We start from the raw sequence: 27,300 nt of genomic DNA, 5'->3' as shown, positions 1-27,300 counted from the left end.
GAAACCCATTCTATGCGTAATCAACGCTAAATGAATTATTTAGTGTCTAGTTAAAGTGTCTTGTTGATTGTTATGTGTGCTTGTAAACAGGTGCAATGAGGTAAGTGTGTGTGATGATAGGAGAATGCATGTTAGTGTGTTTAATTACACTTATGTACTCAGCTTTGCTGATTGTGTGTGTTGTTGGTGTCTGGCCATGTCTTTATCTTGGCCCTACGATGATCCATTTTAATGGAGAGTAGTGGGGGCAAGTAGAGATACATTTTTCAGGTATTGAAGCATGTTCATGACGGGGCATGAGTGAAGAGAGAATCATGCTAGCTTCTATTAGAATATGATGTGTTTTATGCATTGAATATTTTATTATATTACTTTATGGACTAACACAAAAGATTGGTTGTTCGGTTTTGAATAAGGGCCTTAAATGGTTCCAAGTTGTAGTGGATTTTAATTGGCTTTGGTTTTGTTGATTTTCAACTTTATTTTCGTTGGGTTGGTATTTAAATCGTGTTATTTAAATAGTTTTGGTTTTCAAGTCTTCCGCTGTGTATCTTTGACAGTTGCCTTAGCCGTTTTCACGGTGGCGGTAATGTCTTAGATATTCCTAAAACGTATTTTAAAAGGAGTAAAGTGTACATTTAAAGGAAAGGAATTTCTAGGGTGTTACAAAGTGGTATCAGAGTCAGGTTGAGATTTTAAATTACCACTAACACGAAAACGTTTTTTTTTATTATGATTTAAACTTGGCCAAGTGCTAATTTAATTTTACAATGTCAATTTCATTCCGATTTTATTTTATTTTAAATTATTTCATTAAGAGGGCCGAATTTTTTTTTTTAAATTATTTCTTTTTTTTTTTAATTTAGTCCGAAATCTTTTTTTTAGGGACACTCGAAATTTTTTTTAGTGTCCGAAATTCATTTTTTTCTCAATTTTGTGAAGGCCGAAAGTTGGCCCTTCCTGATAATTTCAAAAAAAAAAAATTTAGCAAAATAAAATATTTTTAGTTTGTTAATTTTGCAGGGAGCAAAGGATTGAGGTAAGAATTATGTGTTAAAAGCTTTTATTAACATGTTGGTGAGCTTGGGTAGGAAAGGAAAGGGCATATAGGCTAGAATTTAATTTCTTCTCTGTGTGCATAGATTTATTTTAGGGTGTTCAAGAGTATAATATGACTAAATGTTTGTGATGAAAGCATGCAATATATGTATTATTTTATGTGATTCTTCAGATTGTATGATTGACCACTGAACTTTGTACCATTTATTTCATTTTATTTTATTTCTTTAGGGAAGGGAAATCTTTTCTAAACCTTTTCTCTACAGGATGCCAATCTTTCCTAGCAAGTTTACCCAAATGGGATCTCTCATAAAGAAAAATAATGAACACCGCTATGACTTTGTAGAAAAGATCAGATACTTTTGTTCCTACATGAGCAATGTCCTACGGGAGAAAGTTTATGACACCCCTGATCGTATTTCGGCAATGATTGTCCATTGTCTTCCAGAGGAGCCCCCTTACTTTGCTGTCAAACAAAGATTTTCTGATTTTTATCTCCCAGGAGACATCCCAAATTACCATAAGTACATAGACTATTATGGCCAGTGGTATCCAGACTATATTTTCTTAACCAAATATCTCGTAAGGGTGGAGAAAGTTTATTGTCAGCGCTTAAACCTTCCCTACCCTGACTACTACTTTGATAATCCAACAGAGAACAATCCTCCTCCAAATCAACAACCAGAAAATTCCGCTTCTTCTTCTTCTTCGTCGGGAGGGGGGGAATCCAGCAGAGAATGGAGACCAACAAGAGGGTAATAGTTCTCTTATGGACATTTCTGATCCAAACCCACCTCCAACTCCAATAATTATAGATATCTCATCGGACGAGGAAGAAGAAGGGGAGTTTATTCCTGTGGAACCTGAACCTGAATCACCTGAACCAATCGAAGAGTCAAATGATTCTAACTTCGATCCTTCAAGCTACAAGCAATCCACCGACAAAAGGGACAACGTTCGAAAGGATTAAATCTTATGACTTTCCTCACAAAGAGTTCATATTCTTTATTTTAAAATTTTTATTTGTTATTTCAGTTTTAGCAAATAAGTGGCATGACCACATCCGTTTTTGGAACACATTTTTTTTATTTTAATATCTTCAGTCTATTTTAATTAATAAACCATAATTATTTTTTGATAAATTTTTATTTATAAATTCTTTTGTTTTACAAATACTCCATTTCACACCGCTATTTGAACACGCAAATAATTAGATTTCCGTTCGTTAATATTAATCTCGTTTTAATCCCGATCAGGTTCTAAACTCCTCCGATTTTGATGAAAAGTAGTGTTTTTCAAGTAGAAATAACGTTTTAAGAAAGACTCACTACCATTGGTAGTGAGCACTACCCTCTCGTGGCCAAATTCAGCCTCTAAATACAATTTTTGAGCAGTTTTTTATTCCAGGCAATTATTGAAATGTTAATCACCATTCCAAGCAACTTATCTCAAAAAACCATTTATAAACCGCAAACGTCCATGGGGATTATTTTTATTTTATTTTATTGTGATGCCTTATTAATTGATGGTTGGTTAGCAATCAATATTAATTGATAGAACTACATTAAGGGAAATTTTAGCAATCGCTATCCCGAACTGTTAGCTTCACATTTTACTTTAGATGTTAAAAAGATTTGTTAATATATATGAGGGTGTTCATCTTGAGAGCTAAACCTAGCCATTTCTAATAGTCATCCTTGTCCTATATTCAGGAGAAACCAAATGGCAGGGGGACGAAGTTCAGGTAGTGGTGGAAATGATTTGAATGATGTAGTGAGACAATTGGCAGCGGTTTCCCAACAATTGGCAAGGAACTCAACTGGTAACGGGGATGCTCAAGGGGAGCTCTTCAAAAAGGTGGCGCAAAGCAAGCCACCAACCTATCAGGGCGAGCCTGATCCTGTGGTGTTCGAAAACTGGTTAAGGGAATTTTAGAAACTGTTTGGAGCTGTGGGGTGCCCTGAAAACTCCAAAGTAGGTTGTGCTACCTACTATCTGAGGGGTGAATCTGACCTTTGGTGGCAACAAAATGAGGCTACCATTAGAGCGTTACTTGGGTTCAACTGGATCAAATTCCAAGAAAAAGTGAGAGACAAGTTATATCCTAGCTTTTTGCAGAAGCAGAAGGCTGAGGAATTTTCAAACCTTAGAATGGATAAGATGACAGTTACGGAATATTACACCAAATTTATTGAGTTGTCCCGTTTTGCTGAAGGATCCGTCTCCACGGAGAAAGCAAAAGCTAGGAAGTTTGAGAGTGGGTTAACTACTGATCTGCAGTTGAAGCTGTGCGGGCAGGTATTTGAGACCCTGGATGAAGTATATGGAAGGGCCACACACCTTTATGCTCTGGAAGGAAAGAAGAAGAAGGAGCTAGCTGAGATAGAAGGGAGAGAGAAGAGGAAGGAAGTGGGACAAGTTTCTGGAAATCAACAGGGAAACCAGAATGGTTTTAAGAAGCAGAAGTACCACCATAACAATAACTTCCCCAATAATAATAATTTCCAGAATAATAACCGCCATTGGGGACGTAGAAACAATGGAGGGGCTAGAAACAATAACCAGGGGAATAATAAGAATGGAAGGTCTTACTTCTGCAAGAGGTGTAGGAATAATCACCCTGGGAAGGATTGTGAAGGCAATTTGGTTGCTTGTCGCGCTTGCAACAAACTGGGGCATAGGGAGTACGAGTGTTACTCCAAAAATGCTAATGGGAATAAACAGAACAACTATAACTCAGGAGGAAACCAGAAGAATTTCCAGGGGAACAACAACAATTTTTCTGGTAATAAGGGAGTGCAACAGAATGGGGCGAGAAACAGTAACACCAACAATGGTAACAGCCAAAAAAAGGGAGGAACTTTAGGGAAACTGAATGTTTTGAGTAGGCACAAGGCAGAGGCCACGAAAGATGTTATCACTGGTACTTTTTCTATTAACTCTATTCTTGTTAAAGTATCGTTTGATTCTGGTGCAACTTTCTCTTTTGTTTCTAAGGGTATTGTTTCAAAACTTAGGGATTGCTTAAAAATAGTAGAGGTAGTAGATTTACCTATAACCATCCCGACAGGTGGGGTAGTGAATTGTACCAAAACTTTTAGAAACGTGCCTTTAGAAATAGAGGGAAAGATATTTCCGTCTAACCTTATCGAGTTTGGGCTGAGCGACTTTGACCTTATCTTGGGGATGGACTGGCTAAGTAAGTATAATGCTGAGATTAGTTGTAGATCACAGAAAGTGAAGATGATCGCAAATGGAAATGAATCAGTGACTTACTGGATGGATGGTAAAACAAAGTGTCCGAGGATAATATCAGTGTTAAAATTAGCAAAGTACATGAAGAAGGGACATCCAATATACTTCTGCAGCGTTAGGGATATGAACCATGAACAGGTGGCAAATCTAGAAAACATAAAAGTGGTCAACGAATTTCTGGATGTGTTTCCGGAAGAGATCCCTGGGATGCCACCTAAAAGGGTGATCGATTTTACCATAGATTTGGTACCCGGAACAGCCCCATATCCAAGGCACCATATAGAATGGCACCTGCAGAAATGAGTGAACTAAAAGATCAGTTACAAGATTTGTTGGACAGAGGGTACATTAGACCAAGTGCCTCCCCTTGGGGAGCACCAGTTCTATTTGTGAAGAAAAAGGATGGAAGCATGAGACTGTGCATTGATTACAGGGAATTAAATAAGGTGACCATAAAGAATAAGTATCCCTTACCGAGGATAGATGATCTGTTTGACCAACTAAAGGGTGCCATAGTGTTTTCGAAAATTGACTTGAGGTCTGGATATCACCAATTGAGAATTGCCGATGAGGACATTCCTAAGACAGCATTTAGGACAAGATATGGACACTACGAATTTACAGTTATGCCTTTCGGATTGACGAATGCTCCAGCAATCTTTATGGATTTGATGAATAGAGTGTTTCATCAATTTATGGATAAGTTTGTAGTGGTGTTCATAGATGATCTTTTGGTATATTCAAAGGACAAAGAAGAGCATGCAGAACATCTAAGGACAATTCTGCAAACATTGAGAGAAAACCATCTTTATGCAAAATTTTCTAAGTGTGAGTTTTGGTTGGAGAAGGTAGCATTCTTAGGACACTTTGTGTCTAAGGACAGGGTAGAGGTAGACCCAGCCAAAATAGAAGCTGTTAAGAGCTGGCCGACACCCAAAACAGTATCTGATGTGAGAAGTTTCTTAGGTTTAGCAGGGTATTATAGGCGTTTTGTTAAGGATTTTTCCAAGATTGCTAAACCTATGACTACTCTAATGAAGAAGGACAAGAAGTTTGAATGGGATGAAAAGTTTAAAGAGGCGTTCCAACTCTTAAAACACAAATTAGTTACAGCACCATTGCTTACACTTCCAGATGATAGTGGACTGTATGATGTATATAGTGATGCATCAAAGAATGCCTTGGGGTGTGTACTTATGAAAAATGGAAAGGTGATTGCATACGCATCAAGGCAGCTAAAAACACACGAGGTAAACTATCCAACTCATGACTTGGAATTAGCCGCCATCATTTTTGCACTGAAAATTTGGCGCCATTATTTGTATGGAGTGAAATGTAGAATTTACACAGACCACAAGAGCTTAAAGTACATTTTCACCCAAAAGGATTTAAACTCTCGTCAAAGGAGGTGGCTAGAGTATACGACGGATTACGATCTAGACATACAATACCACGAAGGGAAGGCAAAATGTGGATGCGGATGCTCTAAGTCGTAAAACAAGTCATGGATTAAACTCGTTAGTAGTAGCTAATTAGTTATGCAGAGAAATGGAGAAATTGAATTTAGAAGTCGTGGAATGGGGAGTACCAGCAGGTATTCTTGCGAACTTGAGTATCCAACCAACAATATTCGACGTGATTCGACAGAACCAAGAAGGGGATGTAAAGTTGGATAGGATTCGTGAGAAAATTAAGCAAGGAAAAGCTATAGACTTCAAAATTCACAAAGATGGGAGCTTGAGGTACAAAGGTCAATGGTGTGTACCACAGAAATGTGAGGAAGTGAAGAAAAAGTTGATGGAAGAAGGACACAACACACCTTACTCAGTACACCCGGGAGGAGACAAGTTATATAAGGATTTGAAGAAGATGTTTTGGTGGCCTAGAATGAAAAAGGAGGTTGCTGAATTTGTAGCAAAGTGTTTAACATGTCAGAAGGTGAAAATAAAGCACAAGAGGCCTCAAGGGACTGTACAATCATTAGAAATCCCAGGATGGAAGTGGGATTGCATTTCAATGGATTCCGTGACTGGCTTACCTAAGTCAAGGTGTGGAAATGACACCATTTGGGTAGTGGTGGACAGACTTACGAAATCGGCAGTGTTTATTCCAATGAAAGAAACTTGGAAGATGGAGCAACTTGCTAAGGCTTACATCAAGCATGTAGTAAGGTTACATGGAGTCCCAAAAGATATTGTTTCTGACAGGGATTCCAGATTTCTCTCAAAATTCTGGAAGAGTGTTCAGGAAAATTTTGGTACCATACTTAAGATGAGTACAGCATTTCACCCTGCCACAGATGGGCAAACCGAAAGAACCATCCAAACCTTGGAGGAGATGTTGAGATCTTGTGTAATAGACTTCCAGGGAAGTTGGGAAGACAGTTTGGATTTAATTGAGTTTTCCTATAATAATAGTTACCATGCAAGCATAGGAATGGCACCATTCGAGGCTTTATATGGGAGAAAATGTAGAAGTCCGATTTATTGGAACGACATTAGTGAAACTATGATTCTTGGGCCTCAATTGATTGAGGACACAGTCAATCAAGTAAGGAAATCCAATCTAAAATCCAAGCAGCTCAAGATCGCCAAAAGAGTTATGCAGACTTAAAGCGAAGAGAAGAAGAATTTGAAATTGGCGATAAGGTGTTACTAAAAGTTTCACCGATGAAAGGAGTGATGAGATTTGGGAAGAAAAGAAAGCTCAGTCCAAAATACATCGGTCCATATGAAATACTACAAAGAGTAGGCAAAGTAGCTTATAGGTTAGCCTTACCTATGGAGCTTAGTAGAGTACATGACGTATTTCATGTGTCCCAATTGAGAAGGTACATCCCCGATAAATCTCATGTGCTACGACCCGAAACCATCGAGTTAGAGCAAAGTTTAACCTATGAAGAAAGACCTATCAAGATTCTTGACAGTAAAGTGCGTAGTACACGCAACAAGAGCGTTAAGATTGTAAAAGTACTTTGGTCTAACCAAGAATATGAGGAAGCCACTTGGGAGGCAGAGGATGAAATGAAAAAGAAATACCCAGAGTTGTTTTAGGTATGTAGAGTTACGGGGGCGTAACTCGTTTTCTTTAAGGGGGGTAGAATGCGGTAGAATTTCGCGCTTTTTCCCTATATTTCAGTTATTTTTGTGCTCTTTGCACGAATTTAAACAAGTATTTCGAGTATTTATGCTCTCAAAGAGACATAAAACAATAAAGGAGTGACAAAAGTACACAATACTATACATATTAAGGAAAAAGGTTTGAATTTCGTTCCCCAAGTTTCGGGACGAAACTTTTTTTTTAAGGGGGGTAGACTGTAATACCCCGTATTTTTATACGCATTTTCTTTAAAGTATGCATTTTATAAAGTATTTAAATAGTTGTAATTATTTTAATTAAAGTATTTTAATTAATATTATTATTAAAGGAAAGTTTATTTAATTATTTTATTTAAAAGTTGGGGTTTTATTTTAGGAAAGTTTAATTTTCAACAAGTTTTATTAAGGAAGGAATTAGGAAAACCTAGAAGAGGGTTAGTAGAGAAGGGGTATAAATATCCCACTTATGAGGCAAATCAAACTTTGCCCAGAGTGGAGAAAACCCAAGGTAATCTTCTCTCTCTCTCTTCCTTATTTTTTTTCCTTTTTCTTTTCCCCCCTTCCCCTTAAACTTTCGGCTGCCCTCCCTCACCACCGCTGCCAGCAGGCGCAAGCCGCCGGCAGCAGGCAGCCGCCGCCAGCAGCCGGCAGCCGGTGGTGGCTGCCGCCCTTCTTCCCCTTTCCCCTTTTTTTCGAACCTTATATAAAAAAAAAAAAAAAAATTGAAGCTTTCTTGTTTTAATTGAATCTATTCTTGGATCTAAATATAAATTATGAGTTTAGGGGTTTAATTTTGATGTTTGATAATTGTAATTGTATGAATTAATTTTCAGATTTGGTTTTTAATTAAAAAGCCCCAATTTTTGAAACCCTAGTTCCTTGATTTATGAAAATTATGAAAGCATATGAGGAATTAATGTTTAGATCTTCAATTTAATGTTTTAAGACTAAATTACAGCAAGTTTTAATTAGAAATAAAGTGCTGGAATTTTATGTAGAGCAATTAATATTATGTTTTTGAAGGAAATTTAAATTACCCATTAAGTTGGACTTAATTAGAGTGTTTTAAATATAATTTCAGCTTATTCAAATTATTTTAAGAGGGGTTTTAGGATAGTATATATTGCTGGAAATTTTTTTAGAGTGGGTTTTAATGCTCTGTTATAATTTTAATGTGTAGGAGACTTCGAAGTGAGCAATTTTTACTAGTCATGACGATTTTAAGATCGTATTCAAGGTACGTTCGCGTACTTAGCATATTTTGATGATGTAGAATCATGCTAGGTTTAATTTCAATCAATTACAAGTAGTATCATGCTAAGGTTTATGTATTGAATCGTGAATTATTGGTGTTGGTGATTGAATTGTGAAGCATGAATTACTTGTGATGGTTTATGGATTGGAAAATTATACTTTGGCATGATTATATAGACTACATATTTATTTATGGCATGATAGAGAGCATGTTTAATTAAACTAATTGTTTAATTATGTTTGGAATATTGAAAGGAAATTTTATTATGGTTCATATAATTTTTATTGACGCTTTAAGCATGAGAAAGGAGCTATATAAGTGTCTATGTACACAAGGAATAAATTGTATGTTGGTGCCTTTGTGCACTTAAGGTGTTTTAACACCGAGGTATAGGATTGTTGGCGCTTTATGCGTTTAAGGTGTCTTCGACACTGAGGTAGAATTAAAAAGGGTTCAACATTAAATATTATGTGGTCACTAATTATTCAAGAATTAAATTGGTATATTTGTTTGATTGAATAATTATTGTTGATTGACTTATTATGCCTTGAGAGTCATCACCAAGTCTAATAATATGTAAATAACGTAAAGTGAAAGAGATTACACACCAAAACTCTTGGAACGTATATACCTTGAGTATGAACATATGGGGGGAGTTATGTGACTTTACATTTGATCATAACTTCTAACGGAGTAGAGGACGTTGTATATTCCTTTTTTTTATGCGCTTGAATTCCGCCACCTATGTGTGGCACAGGTTTGTTGCTAGCACGGTTAGCTCCCGTGTCAGTTAACCCCAATTTATTGGGATATGATTAGTTGGAAACCCATTCTATGCGTAATCAACGCTAAATGAATTATTTAGTGTCTAGTTAAAGTGTCTTGTTGATTGTTATGTGTGCTTGTAAACAGGTGCAATGAGGTAAGTGTGTGTGATGATAGGAGAATGCATGTTAGTGTGTTTAATTACACTTATGTACTCAGCTTTGCTGATTGTGTGTGTTGTTGGTGTCTGGCCATGTCTTTATCTTGGCCCTACGATGATCCATTTTAATGGAGAGTAGTGGGGGCAAGTAGAGATACATTTTTCAGGTATTGAAGCATGTTCATGACGGGGCATGAGTGAAGAGAGAATCATGCTAGCTTCTATTAGAATATGATGTGTTTTATGCATTGAATATTTTACTATATTACTTTATGGACTAACACAAAAGATTGGTTGTTCGGTTTTGAATAAGGGCCTTAAATGGTTCCAAGTTGTAGTGGATTTTAATTGGCTTTGGTTTTGTTGATTTTCAACTTTATTTTCGTTGGGTTGGTTTTTAAATCGTGTTATTTAAATAGTTTTGGTTTTTAAGTTTTCCGCTGTGTATCTTTGATAGTTGCCTTAGCCGTTTTCACGGTGGCGGTAATGTCTTAGATATTCCTAAGACGTATTTTAAAAGGAGTAAAGTGTGCATTTAAAGGAAAGGAATTTCTAGGGTGTTACAGCAGTCTTCAGGCGTATCCCCTAGCTTGAGGAAGATCATAAAACAAAAAGAAGCTCTTTGCTCAGAGACGCGTGGACATATCATTCAAAGCTCTTTGTTCAGAGATGCATGGACATATCCAAAAGAAGTTCTTTTGTTCAGAGGCGAGTGAACATCAGCAACATCAAAACAACAAGATGGCATTCCCTAGCTTTTGGAAGGTTGTCACAACAGCAAATGCAACAAATCGGTAACTCCTAGAGACGTGTGCTCGACGGTGCAAGATACGCGTTTCTTAACTCTCTTATCTGTTTTAACTAACGCTAGTTTGTAGGTATCATCGTTATTTTGAATCATTCTCCATCCCTATCGATACTTTGACTTTTGTCTTTGAAACTTGTGTTTCTCCAAACTCAGTCAAAGTGGGGGCTTCTGTAGACACCCATTTGTGTCTCCCAAAAACCAAATCCAGTGATGAATGCCTTTCATGTCATTGATTATCGAACAAAGCAAAAGTATGAAAAGTCTAGTGATGAGGAAGTTTTTATTAAAATATCTCTTTTTCTGTTTTTGAAAATATTTCTTTTCTTACCCTATTTATGAAAAACGTGCATTCCATTTTAGTTTAGTCCATAATAAGGATCCAATAATGGTGTAGTTGTATGGGGCTTAAAAAGACCTTTCCAACGATGTATTATAAGCCCAATTCTGATGAATAATGAGGAAGTTATGGCCAAAATACTAAATTGGGCCCAAACCGGTTTTTACCTACGACCCAATGATCTAGGGGAGGGCCTATTATGATTTATCATTCCTAATGCAATTAGGATTGATTATGGTCTTCTAAAATCTTCTAGAAGGTTTTTTGAATCCTAATGTGATAAGCATTGATAAATGAGTTTTAAGAGTTTTATTTAGAATAAAAGAAGTGTTTTTAAGGAAATTATAGTTTTACCCTACGTATGCTAAAATTTTATCAAAATATGAAAACGCGTATAAAAATTGATTGCAGCGCCGCACTACAGGCTGTCGCCTGGAGACAGGGCTGGCGTCGCGGTGACACTTCTATCGCTTGGCGACAGGCTCTGTCGTTTGGCGATAGGGGCGTGTTTGGCGACAGCGTCATGTTTTAATCTTTTCGAAACTCTGATTCTTTTTTATCATAATCCGACTAATTTTCATTATAAATAGCCTCCTAAAACCTCCGTTTTCAATCACCAACTCTCATCAAGAAATTCTTGATATTCTCTCTCTCTCTTTTCTAAACTGGCCTTTTCTCAAATACAAAATTCCGCATTCACAAGATCTAGACACACCTAGCCAAGTTTGAAGTTACCTTTGCCCTAGACGTGAAAGGTTTGATTTCTGAGGGTTTGGTCCCAAATCTAGTCTAAACTTTCTTTAGATTCTTTCTTTCAATTATTTAATTTAATTATTTGATTATTATTTTCCTTGAAGTTACTAACGCGTGTATTTTTGTTATTAAAAAGAGATACGAGGCATCCAAGTAAGTGCTTTAATTGTTTTATTGATATTATGATATAGAAATCATGTCTAGGTTGTTATTTTGATTCCTAGTATCATGTTAGGATGCTTTTCTTAGTATGATGTTTAGGGTGACAACAATAAGTTCCTAGCATCATGTTTAGGGTAAAGAATATAATATCAATTATTATTTCTATGATGCTTCCTATTTTCTTCTCTAATGTCATGTTAGTATCATGTTAGGGTTAAAGCTTTGATATTTAATGTTTAGTGACATGCTAGGGTTTGTTATTAATCTTATTAGTATCATGCCTAGGATCTTGCTACTATTATGCTTTATCATAATTATGATTATTTTTATAATTATTATTAATATTGTTATTATTATGTTGCTTGATATTATTTATTGTTATTGCTTGATCACACCTTTAATGCAGGTTTAAAGGGGATTTGTACTTGTAATCACGCTTAATAAGATAATTAATAATCTTGTTTAGGATTAATTTGATTATAATTCAAGTGATCGCCAATAATAGTTTTAATTTGTTTGTGCATTAATATTCAACCAACATAGATAAATAGGTTTAGCGCTAACCTATTGATTGCATGTTAGTTAGAAACCGCACATGAATGCGAGAAGAATAAAGTAGAGGTCTATTATTAGGGAAGGTTCTTTCTCTTTTGGATTTATACCCGACAGGCTAAAGTCGTATCACCTAATCAAAAATAAATTCCTAAAATCACTAACTAATAATAGATAGAGAAGTAGGGTCGAATCCACAAGGAAACTGGTCTTTCTATTCCTAATTAATTGAAGTAATCTAAATTATCAGGTAACTAATATATTATAATTAACGGAAACTAAACTACGAAGATTAAGAATAAGGAGAAAACAATGAATAAAAGGCCTAGGGCATAGGTTCACCAATAAATAATATTCCAGGGTAAAACATAATAATCAATCATCAATGCATAAATTAATCAGATCATAAAGGGTTTTCCCTACGTATTACAATCACACAATTAATTTACCGGCATAAAATCTCATCTCTCGAATCTCGACTTAACCATTTATAAATTAACCTGCCTATTGAAACTAGACCTAAACATCAATTCTTATCTCTCGAATCTCAAATCAATATTATCAAACTCATGCATAAAAGATCAGGCCTAATCTAGTAACAGAGCATTAAATCAATCAATAGGAAATTAATCAAGCGTTGATAATCAACAACAATAAATTACCACTTCATATTATTTATGGATCCCCACAAACCCTAGAAATAGAACTACTCACACATAGTTAAATCTAAACTAATCAAAGTAATAAAACAAAACATGATCAAAGGAACAAAATAAATAACTAAAATTAAGAGAAAAGAAATCATTACCCAAGAAATCTGGAATTAAGAATAGAGTTAAGAACAAAGTATATGAGAGAGAGAAAATAATCTAAAAGCTAAGTAGAGAGAGAAAATCTATGAAAGAATTAAGAAAGAGTAAAAGAAGATACTAAACTTGCTTAACGGAGAAGTATTTATATTAAGCAAGAATCCTACACTAAAACAAACTTTAAACGACGCTAATTGTCTCCTAACAATAACACGCGCCCGATCGGGCGAGGCACTGCCCGATCGGGCGCGCCTTTTCTCATCAGGTTCGTTCCTCACGCCCGGCGGGACGCGATTCGGGCGCCAACCTTTCTTCCCCCGCTCGGTAGGGCGCGCCTCCGGGCGGTAGCTTCATTGGCCGGGCGGCACTCTTGGACCACTATTTGGACTTTGATTGGGCTCCAATTCTTGAGGTCAATCTGGATTTCCTCTTCGAGTCTTGAATACTCGGTCCAAATGCCCTGGTATCACATATATCGAGCCCTTAATCACTGGTTCGATGGCTCTAACCAGCCCTGGGCTATAGAAACTGGTCGTGCTTCTCCAACGCTCGTAATTGCTCCATAATATCTCGGGAAAATGCTCCAAAAGTGCAAATCCCTGCAAAAGTCAACCAAATCTACGAAAAACTAGAAAACACCTATTAGTAATAAAATTGGATCTAAAGAGCCAAAAACACTACTAATTATGACCAAGGGACGGGGGTAAAATACTATATAAAATAGACATATCAAACTCCCCCAAGACAAACCTTTGCTTGTCCCTAAGAAAAGATCTCATCAATGAATAAATAAATATGCTTCACCCCAAAAAGTAAAAATCAAGCACAAACAATTCAAGGTTAATCTAATAAACATGCTTCAAAGTCAACCAATCAAATCCATCCAATTACCCTTCCTCCCTAACAATTGTCAAATAGAGCAAACCACAAGAGCATATAGAATTTAAGACTAGTGCTCACACACTCAACTCTCATTTATGTGGCGAGTCACTACAAGAAAATAACCTTTTCGTAGCGATTATTTTAACCTTTAGTATCGATTGTAATTGCAACAAAAAGCTTTCCCAATGAATGGTCATTCGATACAATATCCCCCGTTGTCTTAGCCTTTAATAGTGGTTTTTAATATCGCTGGGGTTGGCCTTAATAATCGATATGAAAAACTACATTCAATCGTGGTGATTGTTGTAGCGATTACAATCGCTATGAATGTTTTAACTCATTTTCTTCAAAAAAAAACATGCGTAGGATCTTTACAAGATTCGAACATACAATCTCAAACTCTTATATTAAATGTTTCATTAATAAGCTATGACATATTTTATGTATTCTTTGTCAAACAATATTTATATATCTAGTGTTGAAAAGGCCTTTCGTATCGATTTTTAGGATTTAGTGGCGATTGTAAATGTTACGATTTCTCAAAATTATATAAATGTGTAAAAATAGGGTTGATATGTATTATTATGTTTTCTGTATCGATTTTATATGGGAAAACTATTGCGATTGTAAAAATGATACGACATCCGATCCTTAATTATTTCACAAACATACTTGCATATTGTAACGAATGTACTATCTCTACGAAATAACCGCTACGAAAAGAGATTTTTCTTGTAGTGAGTAAAGGATGTACTCGATCGCTCTCCAACCAACCCATTAAATGTGACCAATGCCCTCCCAACTCACACTCTCGTGTGTTTAAAAATATGTACGCTCAACCTGCTAGTCGACTCGAAATATGTCAAATCATTCTTTGCATTGATAAAAAACTAATTCCACATTCACACAACTCTATGTACACGGTCGGAAGGTCTTTTAAGCTTGTTATGTAAGGCTAGGGTAAAGGGTAGGAAATATTTGGGAAAATGTGAGAGTAAAGCTATGCTTAAGGGAGGAAATCCTAGTAAAACCCATGATCAAAATAACTAATGATCAACATCTCCTACATAACCGACTCTAACAAAAATCCACCAAATATACTCCAATCATAAACAACAATTCCAACACTTACAAATTTCACTCATAAGATATAATAATGAAAAACTGGAGTGAATAAACAAACTTTATTTTCCAAACTTGAAAATTTTCATTGAAACTCAACATCTAAAATTTTTTCTTTCTTTTAATCAACCTCCAACTAGAACATTTGAACATTAAACAATTTTTTTTCTTTTGCTCTTTTTTTTCTATTGAAGTTCACTTATTTTTTCACTTTTTTCCATTTTTTTCCTTGAACTTCTTCTCTTTTTTTTTCATAACATCATACTTTATTTTTTTCTCTAGAAGATATAACTTTCAAACTCATCAAAAATAAACATGATCAAGAACAAAATAACTTCTCAAAACCCACCCAAATTGTGCAAATAATAAGCACACTACAAACTCCCTCACCTCACTTACTAATAGCTCCCCAAGCCAAGCTTGGGACTAGTAACCAATGGGGAAAAATAGGCTTTTAATGTGGCTAATACACAACAAAAAGTCAAGGCAACAACATGGGTAGCAAGAAGGGAACAAATGTATCTACAATCATCTGAAAGCCACCTAAAAGAACAAATGTCTTCGTCCTCCACAATGTGCATAATATTGGGTCATATAAACATTACTTATAGTTGCAAACCAATTCTCAAATTCATTGACATACCAGGAACTAACACACACTCCTAACCAAATCAACTAGTCAAGCACTATATTCACAAGCAGTTGGGCAAAATTGACGCATGTTAGGAAATCTAAGCAATCAAACTTCAAATCATGATCAACTAATCCACAATGCTTATCATAATATACGAAGAATCAAAACAATATTTTCCAAGTATGGGGCATAGGGAAGCATGATTTATAATTCATTGGAACGTATTTTTGGATTTTTTATTTTTTCAATTTTTTCTGTATTTTTCAAAAAAGAAAGTAATAAAACTAACCTAGAAAGCAATAAATCTAAACTAAGAAAACATACCAAAAACAAAAGAAAAGAGAAAAAGAAAGATACCAAATCCAAAATCTCCCCCAAGCCAAAATTAGACAATGTCCTCATTGGCTCGGGAGCTAGCCTAGCATAGCTAGTCCTCATCATCCTCATCCATGGAGCTGAAACCTCCACCTCCACTGCCACCTACACCACCTTCACCAGAAGAGCTACCACCAATATAATCATCATGAAAACTCCCCCCTGCCGGTCCCCCAAAAGGAATGTCCTGGCCATACCCATGGAAGGCAGAATAGTCAATATAAATACCATGGGCAGTGGGATCCCTATCGTATCCCTGGGGTTGAGGCTGAAACCAGTCAGGGTAAATAGCATCGTCGAGAATGTCGCCCCAACGAGCATAATCATCATACATAGGGTAGAGAGCTCTACCCTGGTTCCTCTCAAGGTACCCTAACCTATGGTCAATGGAGCCTACCATCCTCCTAAGGTCAGTGTGAGAATGCTCGATACGGCCTAACACCTGACCTATACTCTGAAGGTCCCAAACTTGGTCAGAGTCAACATGGGGGACGGAGTGAGACATGCGAGGTGGAGAAAACGCTACCTCAGGCTCAGGCTAGGGTGGTGGAATTGGTGGTGGTACAGGTGGTGCTTTCCCCCTTGCGTTGGCAACTAAAAGGTCGTACGTGTAGGATGTTTTCCCGAGGGGAAAGGCGGTCAAGTCAGGACTAGGTAGGGAAAAGATGGGGAATGGCTGCTCGGTCCCAGTCCTAATACACCAGTGGGGTCTACTCACTATCCAATCGTACCCAATCAAACTCCTCAAAATACCTAGCAGTCATATAGGTATCCGGTCCACAGTTGGTCATATGGTGGGTTCCACTCTCAACAAAACCGGCCTTTTTAACCGCTATTCTAGTGATAAGGCCTCTTATACGAATAGGGGTACGAGACTGGGTACTGTTTATGGCATGTCTGCTCAGATGGTGGATGATGTATCTACCTAGTTCAGTTTACCAAACCCATACACATAGTGTCCTATAACAGCTAGTTCGTTGGTTTGGGCGTTATGAGGCTCGTTCCTACCAAGAAAACACAAACCCGCAAATCTTTGCCAGATTTTTGGGATAGGGTGATGGATAGGTTTTGTACTAGCATATTGGGGGTCGGGGGTAGGTAAACCAGTTAGAGCATGATAAATATCACCCATTTTGTAATCAGCATGCCATTGGAATGGTAATTCAGAATTCAATTCAAATAATTTACAGAATTCAACAGATGTCAAACTAATATTCCTATTGTTTAACCTAAAAAATAAATTCGGTCCATTTCTACTATTTACAACTTTCAAAGAAGACAAAAATTCATATGTTAATTCACGGTATGTAGGATAATGCATGTCAACGAATTTTCTCATTCCTATATCATTTAAAAATTGTTTAACAAAATCATACAAACCATACGATTCAAGAGTAGGGCGGTGTAACCACCGTGAAGGAATTACCTCGCACCCGGCAAGGTGTTCTAGTCGTACCTTTTGCTTCTGGCTAGCAACTCGGATCGTTGGCCAGTAGGAGAGTTGCAAATCTGGATCGTACTCCTCCCTCGAACTAGAACTCCTACCGAAAATTGATCGAGCCTTCTTTGAAGCCATAGTATAAAAATGGGTATATATGAAAAATATTTGAATGAAATTTGAAAATTTTTATATAGGATTGTAGAGGATAAAGAGAGGATTAACAATATGTAAAAATTATTGGATTTAGGTAAGAAATGAAGAGAAGATCTTAGAGAGAAGGTAGAGGTTTTAAGGTTTTAGAGAGAGAAAGTTATGGAGGAAAAGAGAAATGAAGTAAGAAAGAAGAAGGAAAAAGAAGAAAAGGGTGTTTGGTGTCTCGCGCCCGGTCGAGCGGCCTATCGCCCGATGGGGCGATCTGGGTTTTTTTTTATTTGCTGCTCTCGCGCCCGGTCGGGCGATTGCCCAAATTTCCTTCTCCTCTCGCTCCCGGTCGGGCGATCTCTCACGCCCGGTCGGGCGCCCTTCGCCCGATCGGGCTATCGAAAACGTCTGTATACGTCAAATTTCGCGCCCGATCGGGAGAAAACACCCGATTTTCTAACCTCGCTCTCGCGCCCGGTCGGGCCTGAGGCTAATTGGACGATTTTTTGTTTCTTTCTTCTCTTCAATTTTTGGCTAACTCTTTTCCTTCAAACCTGTACAAAAACTCATAAAACTCATCAAAATTCCCTCCTCTCTCCTTGCATAAGAAAAAGAAAGAAAAACTAGTCTAAAAAGCGTTAAAATACGGGTTGCCTCTCGCAAAGCGCTGGTTTATCTAGATCCCGCACGACCTTCTTACTAAGTACAAGAACTAGGACCCATGACCTAACGCTTGGTCGGGTGGTTTCTCACCTGGTCGAGCGGTGTTTAGGCCACGACGCGGCTTCCTAACATACCCTGTGGGACGCCAATTCACTTTATCTGGTGGATCCTCCTTGACTTGGATTGGGGGCTCTTTAATGCTACGCATTAACGATCCCTCTTCGATTGAGGGTTGCTTCAAATTATCATTACATTTAGCACTTGCAACTCGATCTGGCGGAACACTTATTGTAGGCTCAGTTTCCACAACTTGCTTGTTTGATTCAACCTTTTCATCCTCAAAGCCAAGACCGACAGTGTAGAGGGCTTTTTCTATTGCATCAACTTCCTTCTACCATTTTTCTATCTCATCTGTAAAGGATGCAACACAAGATACCGCCTCCAAGGGATCTTTTACAAGAGCTTGGGGTTTGTTAGAACAATTTTGAACCACATCAACACTAAAAAAGTTCTCCTCTGTGATGAGTGACATTTATGTCACTCTTAGGAAGTAATTTTAGAGTCATTTTCGTGTTTATTTTCTCTTATTTTCCCTTTTATTCTCTTGTTTTCTCTTTAATAAGGTTTCTAGTTTATTTCTTAGTTTTGTCATGTTTTAGTTCTTTTCGTAGTTTTTATTAGAATTAGTTTATTTTCGTATTTTATTTGCTTTTGATTTGTTATATTTTGTTCTTTATTTTTACTTGAAAGTATTCTAATTTACTTTTATTTATTTTAATTAGTTTTGAGTCTATTTTATTTTACTTTATATGCTTGTATAGTTTTTGTTTAATTTTTGTTAGTTTTTTCTCTATTTTCTATTTTACTTTATTTATTCCTAATTTATTTATTTCATTTTTTATTTGCCTTGATTTCTCCTCGGTTTTGTGTTTAGGGTCCCGGGTTTCATGTCAAGTAAGTTCGGAGTTCGGGGACGAGTAAAAGTGGGTGCCTTTACTTTGCTGGCTGCTGCCCACCTCTTATGTAACACCCCGTCCTTTTGGAACTGGAAGCGTTAGCGGAATTACGCTTGAACGGGAGGCTACTTAACTTCGATTAGAAAAGTCAACCTTAACCTAGGTTTAAAAGTCAAATTTAACTTATTCACACATCCAAATTAAGTTGTTTAAGCTAAGCGCAAACTATGTGAACAAAAGAAAATAGCAAATAAACTTTAACATGGACAAATCAATTACATTCAAAAGCCAAGGGCAGAACAACCCTTATCGGCCAAACTAGACTAAATTCAAAATAATTAAACAGTCAACTAACAACAAAGGCATACAAGCCTAAAAGTTAGGTTCTAAACTCTCAATCCCCAACCCAGCGTCACAGATATCAAATAAACAAATGAAACCTGCAAATTATAACAACGTTCCACAATCAGTGGGGAGCAACTAGCAGTTCTCCCTCAAATCAGAAATAGAAGATCTTAGACTTAAATTAACAGAAAGAAACATAACCAAAATCAACTTGAAAACTCAAATGAAATCACTTAAAACCATCAAACCATACAAACAATGAAATATTTCAAAATAAACTTAAAACAGAAATATCAATATTAAATCACTCAATTTCAATTATAATAATATATAGACTTCAAATAAGTAATAATTTATTAGTTTAAACATTTCAAAACCAAAACCTTCAAAACAGTAGAACTGGCATGGAGGGAACGCTAGTGGCCTCGCAATCCACTTCCTAAGATTTGTCAGGACGAACCCCCGGTCATCTCGCAGAGACCGTGTCTAAGATTGGCCAACTCCCGGTTATGGGTAGATGCCTATAAGGTCTTACACACCCCCGGACGACAACAATTAACCCAGGTTGAGCTACCTAAGACTCGCAATCCAGGTAGTTAGCATGTTCATTAACCATCGGGAAGCAACTCGGCCTCACACTCGACTATGGCCCCACACACAATTCAAAAATCACTTAAAATAGATAATACAATATATTTCACTCAGAAATCTGCAGAGAAGCCAAAAATGGTCTTACTCTCAATTCAAACTGCATAAGAAAATCATATTTCTTAAATTCAATTGAAACTCCCTTTCAAAACACACTTCAACTTAATAAAACACAAAAGGTATCGTCTGAGTTTGGGAATATAATTAATTATCGAAATTCAACAATTAAGTGCATTCACAACTCTTGGCAAAGTGATGCTAAAGATAGTGTTATCCTTCTCTAAAGCATTACGACGTCGACAATACAATTACAACCCACACATATTCAAACACACATAGAAATATTTCACTTTAGGGGTTTATAATACCCAAAAATTCACACATCACTTATTAACATATAAATTCAACTAACATATAATAGTTATAATAAAAATCCCATAAATTCATTTTATTAAACAACAAATCCAAACTAGAATTTCATAAAACAACCAAAACAGGACAGCAACAAGTAACTCCGAAAATCATCATAAAAACCCAACCAAACATGCTTAAAATGCAAAATAAAAATTAAGGCATATACATACACTCATTAGGCATCATATAAAACCATTCCAGACTTAAAATTAAAAAGAGAACATGACAAATTAAAGTCATATTTACAGCAGCCCCTACACTAATGTAGGGCAGTACCAATTATACCAAATCACCCAAAAACCCACCTTAAACATGAAACTAAGCTTAGCCCATTTTAGTACACTCTAAAAACACAACAGGCAATATTAAATATGCATTTGCGCTTAGAAATCAAGGAATACACAATTGAAAATCACCATCCTTCACACGCCTAGCAGATTAGGGGCAGCAGCTATGTTGCACTAATTTAGGCACTTTAAACTATCTTAAATTATATAAAATCATGCTATATCAATTTAGGTAATATCCTAACATGATGCTAATTCAAATTAGGCAATAAAATCAATCAAGATAATTAATTTAAGACCTAAGAAGATATACTAAACATGCTGTCAGCAATCCAAGAGTTTAGAATATACATGCTCATAAAAAGATAGAATTTTGCATATAAACATGGAATTTCGCTATGGTATAAACTCCAAAATAATCCTAACATGACAACCTGGAAGATATATTCAATTGGTCACAAATATAAGATATATACATGCTCATAAACTCAATCTAACATCACGTTCTTAATTCACGTTGGCAGCACAACTTGTCTCACAAAATCAGTCATTTTGAGGCCTTAAACACCTCCGAATTTTACCCATAATATATCAAATCGGTCGTAAAACAATCCTCTACAATAATATGAAATATAGTCATTGAAATTAAGGCTTAACCATGACCAGAAAGAACTACAGAAACAGCAGTCTCACACACACACATCAGTCACGTACATCATACTTGTAAGCCCCAAAATCATGTTATAACTTGATTAAAACACATCAAAAACATCATAAAACAATTAGGGATTGATAGTAAATCAAACTAGGCATGAAATTCATGTGTTAAACACATAAAATAGGGCCAAATCCATTCCGAAACCAGACATACTCACTACATACGAAAATTGAAACCATTCCTAACCCTAACATGATTTCTACCCATCAATTCAACCCTAAAACCTAGCATTTCTAATCTAAGGGAAGAAAGGCTAGTTACCTTGATATATAGGCCACCAAAACCCAAAGAAAAGGAGAGCAACACCGCACACAAACAGTAGCAATCACACGCACAACACCCACCCAAACAGTCTTGTTCCCTTGCCTCGTTTTTGCTTGTTCTAGAGGAGAGATAGAGCACGATTTTGGCAACGATTATGGCAGCAAGTTAAGCTTTGATTTCCCCTTGATTCCCACCTTGAATTCCACGAAAAAGATGGGGAGAAGAGGAGTGATTTGCTGCATCTTTTGGGTGGAGAAAACTGACTTCTTTGTACGTGAAATGAGAAGAGGAAGTGAAAGGGTTTGGGGCAGTAAATTGTTGGGTTTAATTAGGCTTAATGAGGGTAAATATGGGGGTTACTTTGAATTGAATTTGAGCAGTAATCAAGCCTTGTGGCTGCCGTGAAAAGGGAGAGAAATTGGGCTTCAAATGAGCTTCAAATAACCCTAACTTAAGCTACACTTATGGGCTTGATTGAAGGATTAATGTAGGCTTAAGAATGGAATTAGGAAAGCTAATAAACAAGCTTATCCTAATATATTTAGTCATGGAAGTTTTGAGCAAAAACCCGACCAATATATAAATGCTAGTTGACCCAAAATTAGACCAGGAAAGGAAAGTAACGGACGGCATTTTAAAATGCGTTAAAAAACAACAATATAGATTGTATTATTGATATCTCAATAATAATAATGAAAATAACAATTTAAATCACAATACAAAAAAATATTTATATATAGGTCATATGTACCAAAGAGCAACATAAAAGACGAAATGCAAAACCAATAATATTATTCATTTATAATGACCTAAATAATTAAAGGACATTGTAATGAGTTTTATAAATATAAAATAAAGAATCATTTATAAACAATATCAATTCGATAAACGAGTTGACGGAATCACCCAATACCACTTTACTTATCGATATTGATACAATTGAACGTAAAACGTCTTAAAAACCCTAAAATCATTTTATACATATAGAATTGACACTTTAGTCAAGGAATCAGCATGATGACCTGTATCAATTTTAATAGGTTAAATATCTAAATTGACACTTAAACTTAAGGAATCACCCTTTAAAGCTAATATCAATTCAGATAAGTCAAATACAGTTTGAAATGATTAAAACTCAAATATAGAACCCTTTTAAATAATAACTTTCAAACGTTTTGTCAAAATATTATAATTAGGGTTTCAAAAGCTTGGGATTACCCTTATATTAAAATAACGAAATCAACATTTCAATTTCGAAATTGATATTTAAATTAGAAATTAGGTTTACTAGGTTTAAATGCACATAAAATAATGGTTCAAAAATACGGGGTGTTACATCTTATCCATCACCCCACCTTCTTAACCTCCACCACACCAATTCCCCTGCTCCCTCACGCACCTAGCAGCAACCCACCACCAATCCGCAACAACACCACCTACAACCAATTCCCCTGCTCCATCTCCACCCAATCCACGTACCTGCTCTCACCACCTCTCACGACCACAACCAGATCCCCACCTACCCAACAACCATCGCCACCGCACTCACCTCCAATCTACCACCAAAATCACCACAGTGCCACCACCATTTCACACCAACCCATTAGCCCCCGAATTCACCAGCACCAGCCACCTCAATACACCTCTCCGGGCAACCACCAATTACCAACCAACCACACCATTGCTGCCTCCTTCCACCACAATCAGCCATAAACCAACAGCTAACAAACGGCCACCTGCTCAAACCCTGCACTACCGTCCAACAAAACCCACAACAATCAACCAATTCCCCTGTTCCAATTCGAACAGCAGCACCTAGCAGCCGCACCATCATTCTCAATCACCAACAGTCACAGCCACTTCACCACTAGCCCAACATCAATTAAAGCAGCAGCCGCGCCAATTCCGACAACCACCCTACCAATTCGCGCAAGAAATAGAGCAAAATCAGAGGAAATTACGAATTATCATGGTTCGGGCAAATTGTTGAGGAGTTCAATCGAAATGCAAAAAGAGTCAAAAACATTAGAAGTTTTCTAAATTGAGGAGGTGTGTTCGAACACACCCATGGTTCGACCGAACCAACCCCGTAGTTCAGCCACACCAACTCATGGTTCGACCGAACCATTTCACGAGCTTCGCGCGTGATAATTAATGAAGATCGAACGGTTTTTATTTGATGCTTGATGATAAACAAGGAGGATGAGCGGTGACGATTTGATGATGATGGTTAATGAACGGTGGTGATGGTGAGGCGCTTCAATGGAGTTCAAAGCAGCCGAAAAATCGAAGAAGAAGAGTTGGGGTCTGATTTCTTATTTCTTTCTTTTATTTTTATAATAATTAGTTTCTTATTTTATTTTTCCTTTTTACTTTATTTTCTTTTCTTTTATTTACTGAGTATTTTCTTAGCTTAGTATAAATACCTATTTTTGGGATAATTAAGGAAGGAAGAATTACCAATTATTCTATTCTCTAATTAGTTTTTAGGAGAGATTCTCTCTCTAGGTTTAGGTTAGGATTAGAGTTGTTTAGAGAGAGAAAGTAAGGGATTCACCATTGTTGAGCTTGGATATTGAAGAAGAAGATTGATCATCTTGTTTGTAGATTTTCACATTCAATCAATGAGAATCTCTAACTCTCTCTCCTCTATTTTTAGTGCTTTCTTTTGATTATTATTTTAGTTGTTGGTATTGCTTATTAATCATGTTTATTCTTGATTATTTGTTGATTAATCTTGTTATTAGCATGATTAGTGAGTAATTTCCCCATTAAGGGGATGATTGTGGTGTAGTTGGATCATGAGCATGTTCTAGGTTTTAGAATTGATTTATTTGTGATTAAAGTATTTATATGCTTGATATTCTTTAATCTTCATGCAAGTTCACATTGTTAGTTGATTAAAGGTGAATCTTTGCTAACAAGGAACGGAAGTTGACTTAGTTAAGGTCACTACTATAGATTGTTCTTTGATTGCACCTCCTAGTATATGGTTCTAATGTGGAAGCATAGAGGCTATGTTGGGAGAAGCCAATTGACCCCGGAAGGCGGCTAGATTGGATCCTTTACTTCGATATTCGAGCATGTTTAGTTCATAATTAATTCAATTTCTATGCCTTTGTTTATGTTCAAGTGAATGCTATACCTAAACCTTTTCTCTTAATGTTTTATTTCTTGTTTTAGCATCTTTAGACTTTAGTTTATTTATCTCTTATTCCGGACTAGCTTAATTATCGATAACATTTGGTGGTGTTTATTCGTTCCCTGTGGTTCGACCCCTATGCTTGCCTTATACTCATATTAGGTTTGTTTAGGTTGTATAAATTGTATTTCATCTAGGGATAGTCGTTTAACGACGCGAGTAATACCTTGTCACTCTGTCATGGGGATTTTAGGGGTATTATTAAGATTAAAAATGATTTTATTGTCCCCCACTTATAGTGTCAATTTGCCACATCTCACATCAATAATTGCACCTGCAGTGTTAAGAAATGGTCTACCCAAAATAATTGGGGTTTGCATATCCTCAGCCATATCAAGAACAACAAAATCAACAGGTATATAAAATTTACCTACTCTAACAGGAACATCCTCTAAAACACCAAGGGGGTATTTAAAAGAACGGTAAGCCATTTGTAGAGTAATATTAGTAGCTTTTAATTTACCCATATTTAGCTTGGAACACACAGATAATGGCATAACACTAACGCTTGCGCCCAAATCACGTAATGCATTATCAATTATTAGATTGCAAATATGACAAGGGATAGAAAAACTACCTGAATCTTTTAATTTAGGTGGAGATTTATTTTGAAGTACGGCACTAGACTCTGCAGTGAAAGCTATTGTCTCTACCTCACTAATAGACCTTTTTCGTGTCAATATTTCCTTCATAAATTTTGCATATTCAGGAATTCGTGTAATTAATTCAGTGAAGGGAGCTGTTTTTTACAAATCTTTAACCATCTCCAGAAACTTACCAAACTGCTTATCCAAATTTGTTTTCAAGTGACGATTGGGGAATGGAAGTTTGATAACTGGCTTTGGAGCATTACTGCTTTTATCTGGAGTTGCCACCTTCCCTGGAGTCGTACCCTGCAATGTAAAATCAGATATATTAGTATCATTCTTTAGCCCTGCAGGGCTATTAGCTACATTGTTAGGTTTAACGGAATCAAGATTAGCATTATTTATTAGAACAGGTTCATCATCTCTGGGCATAAGGGGCCCTTCATAGTTTGAACCACTCCTTAGAATAATTGCATAGGCTTGATCCGTAGGCCTGGTCGGCTGTGCTGGCAGGGCTCCCTGTTGACGGGCTTGTAGAGTAGCGGAAAGTTGCGCAATTTGATTATCTACAATTTTATTGCGTGCTAGGATTGAATCAATTTGGGCATCTCTACTCTCCATGTGCTTCTGCATATTAGCCAGCATCGCTCTAATTTCTACCAAAGCAGGGTCGGAAGATGAGGAGGGTTGTTGTGGTTGGTTCTTCTGGCCAGCATTGGGGTGGTAATATTTCTGCTATTGTTGTTGTGGCGCCTGTGGTTCTTGTGGTGGTGGTGGATTTTGAACATTGGTACTCCAGTAGGAAAGGTACGGATGATTCTGGTACCTAGGATTGTAGATATTGGAGTATGGGTTATCCTGCCTATAAGCTTGAAAGGCATTGACTTGCTCCACGGAACTCCTGCAATCTAGTTCCCAATGACCTAAAATTACACAATTTTCACAAAAAGCCTCATTAGTATTATTATTAATTGCAAAAAAAACATTAGCTACATTTGTAGTTTTAAGATTATCTAATTTCTGGCAGATAGAGGTTAATTGAGCTTGCAAAAAGGATACAGAGTCAACACTATGCTTCCCCTTGTTAGCAAAGCCTCTTTGATTCTCATATTGGGAATTATGTATCGTCATATCTTCAATAACTTGACCTGCATCATCAACATTAAGGTTCATAAACCTCCCACTAGCTGCAGAATCCAATATTATTCTAGATGAATTTCCAATGCCATTGTAAAAGGCTTGGATTAACTGCCATTATGCCAGATTATGGTGGGGGCATTCTCTTTGTAGGTCCTTGAACCTCTCCCAAGCCTCATATAAAGTTTCATCGGCTTCTTGGGCAAAGTTCTGAATTGCACTCCGTAGTACAGCCGTTCTCTCTGCAGGATAATATTTGTTATAAAAATTCAAAACAAGAGTTTCCCAGTCAGTTATACCTAGTGCAGTTCTATTTAAACCATTAAACCATAATTTGGCTTTTCCAGTTAAAGAAAAAGGAAAGAGAATGTCCCTGATTTGGTCTTGTGTGACCCTAGCTTGCCTGATGGTATTACAGTACTGACAGTAGTCTGCAATATGAAGATTTGGGTCTTCACCCTTAGCTCCACT

General features: G+C 36.6%; 1 protein-coding gene and 1 long non-coding RNA gene across 2 annotated transcripts; one reads left to right on the top strand and one right to left on the bottom strand.

Annotated features, from left to right (window-relative positions):
- The first annotated feature begins 2,781 nt into the window (after nt 1-2,781).
- Nucleotides 2,782-4,532, top strand: LOC110699131. The gene is made up of 3 exons (XM_021876622.1): nt 2,782-2,916; nt 2,995-4,345; nt 4,453-4,532. The coding sequence occupies exons 1-3, from the start codon at nt 2,782-2,784 to the stop codon at nt 4,530-4,532; spliced, it is 1,566 nt and encodes a 521-aa protein (XP_021732314.1).
- Nucleotides 4,533-19,457: 14,925 nt separating this feature from the next.
- LOC110699118 lies at nt 19,458-22,412 on the bottom strand. Its single transcript, XR_002506855.1, has 2 exons — nt 21,901-22,412; nt 19,458-19,667 (listed from the first exon to the last, which is right to left on the bottom strand). It is a non-coding gene; the product is annotated as an uncharacterized LOC110699118 (long non-coding RNA).
- Between the last annotated feature and the right edge of the window lie 4,888 nt (nt 22,413-27,300).

Source organism: Chenopodium quinoa, unplaced genomic scaffold, assembly GCF_001683475.1.
Source record: "Chenopodium quinoa cultivar QQ74 unplaced genomic scaffold, ASM168347v1, whole genome shotgun sequence".
NCBI lineage: Eukaryota > Viridiplantae > Streptophyta > Magnoliopsida > Caryophyllales > Amaranthaceae > Chenopodium > Chenopodium quinoa.
Note: the sequence above shows the minus strand (reverse complement) of the source record. Positions and strands in the feature narration are given on the sequence as shown.

Excerpts from the sequence above, each read along its gene's own strand:
- LOC110699131 (XM_021876622.1), top strand. The coding sequence starts at position 2,782 with ATGGCAGGGGGACGAAGTTCAGGTAGTGGTGGAAATGATTTGAATGAT. Across the intron at positions 2,917-2,994 it reads AAGGGGAGCTCTTCAAAAAG|AAACTGTTTGGAGCTGTGGG; the intron begins GTGGCGCAAAGC and ends AGGGAATTTTAG. Across the intron at positions 4,346-4,452 it reads AGTGACTTACTGGATGGATG|GTGGCAAATCTAGAAAACAT; the intron begins GTAAAACAAAGT and ends AACCATGAACAG.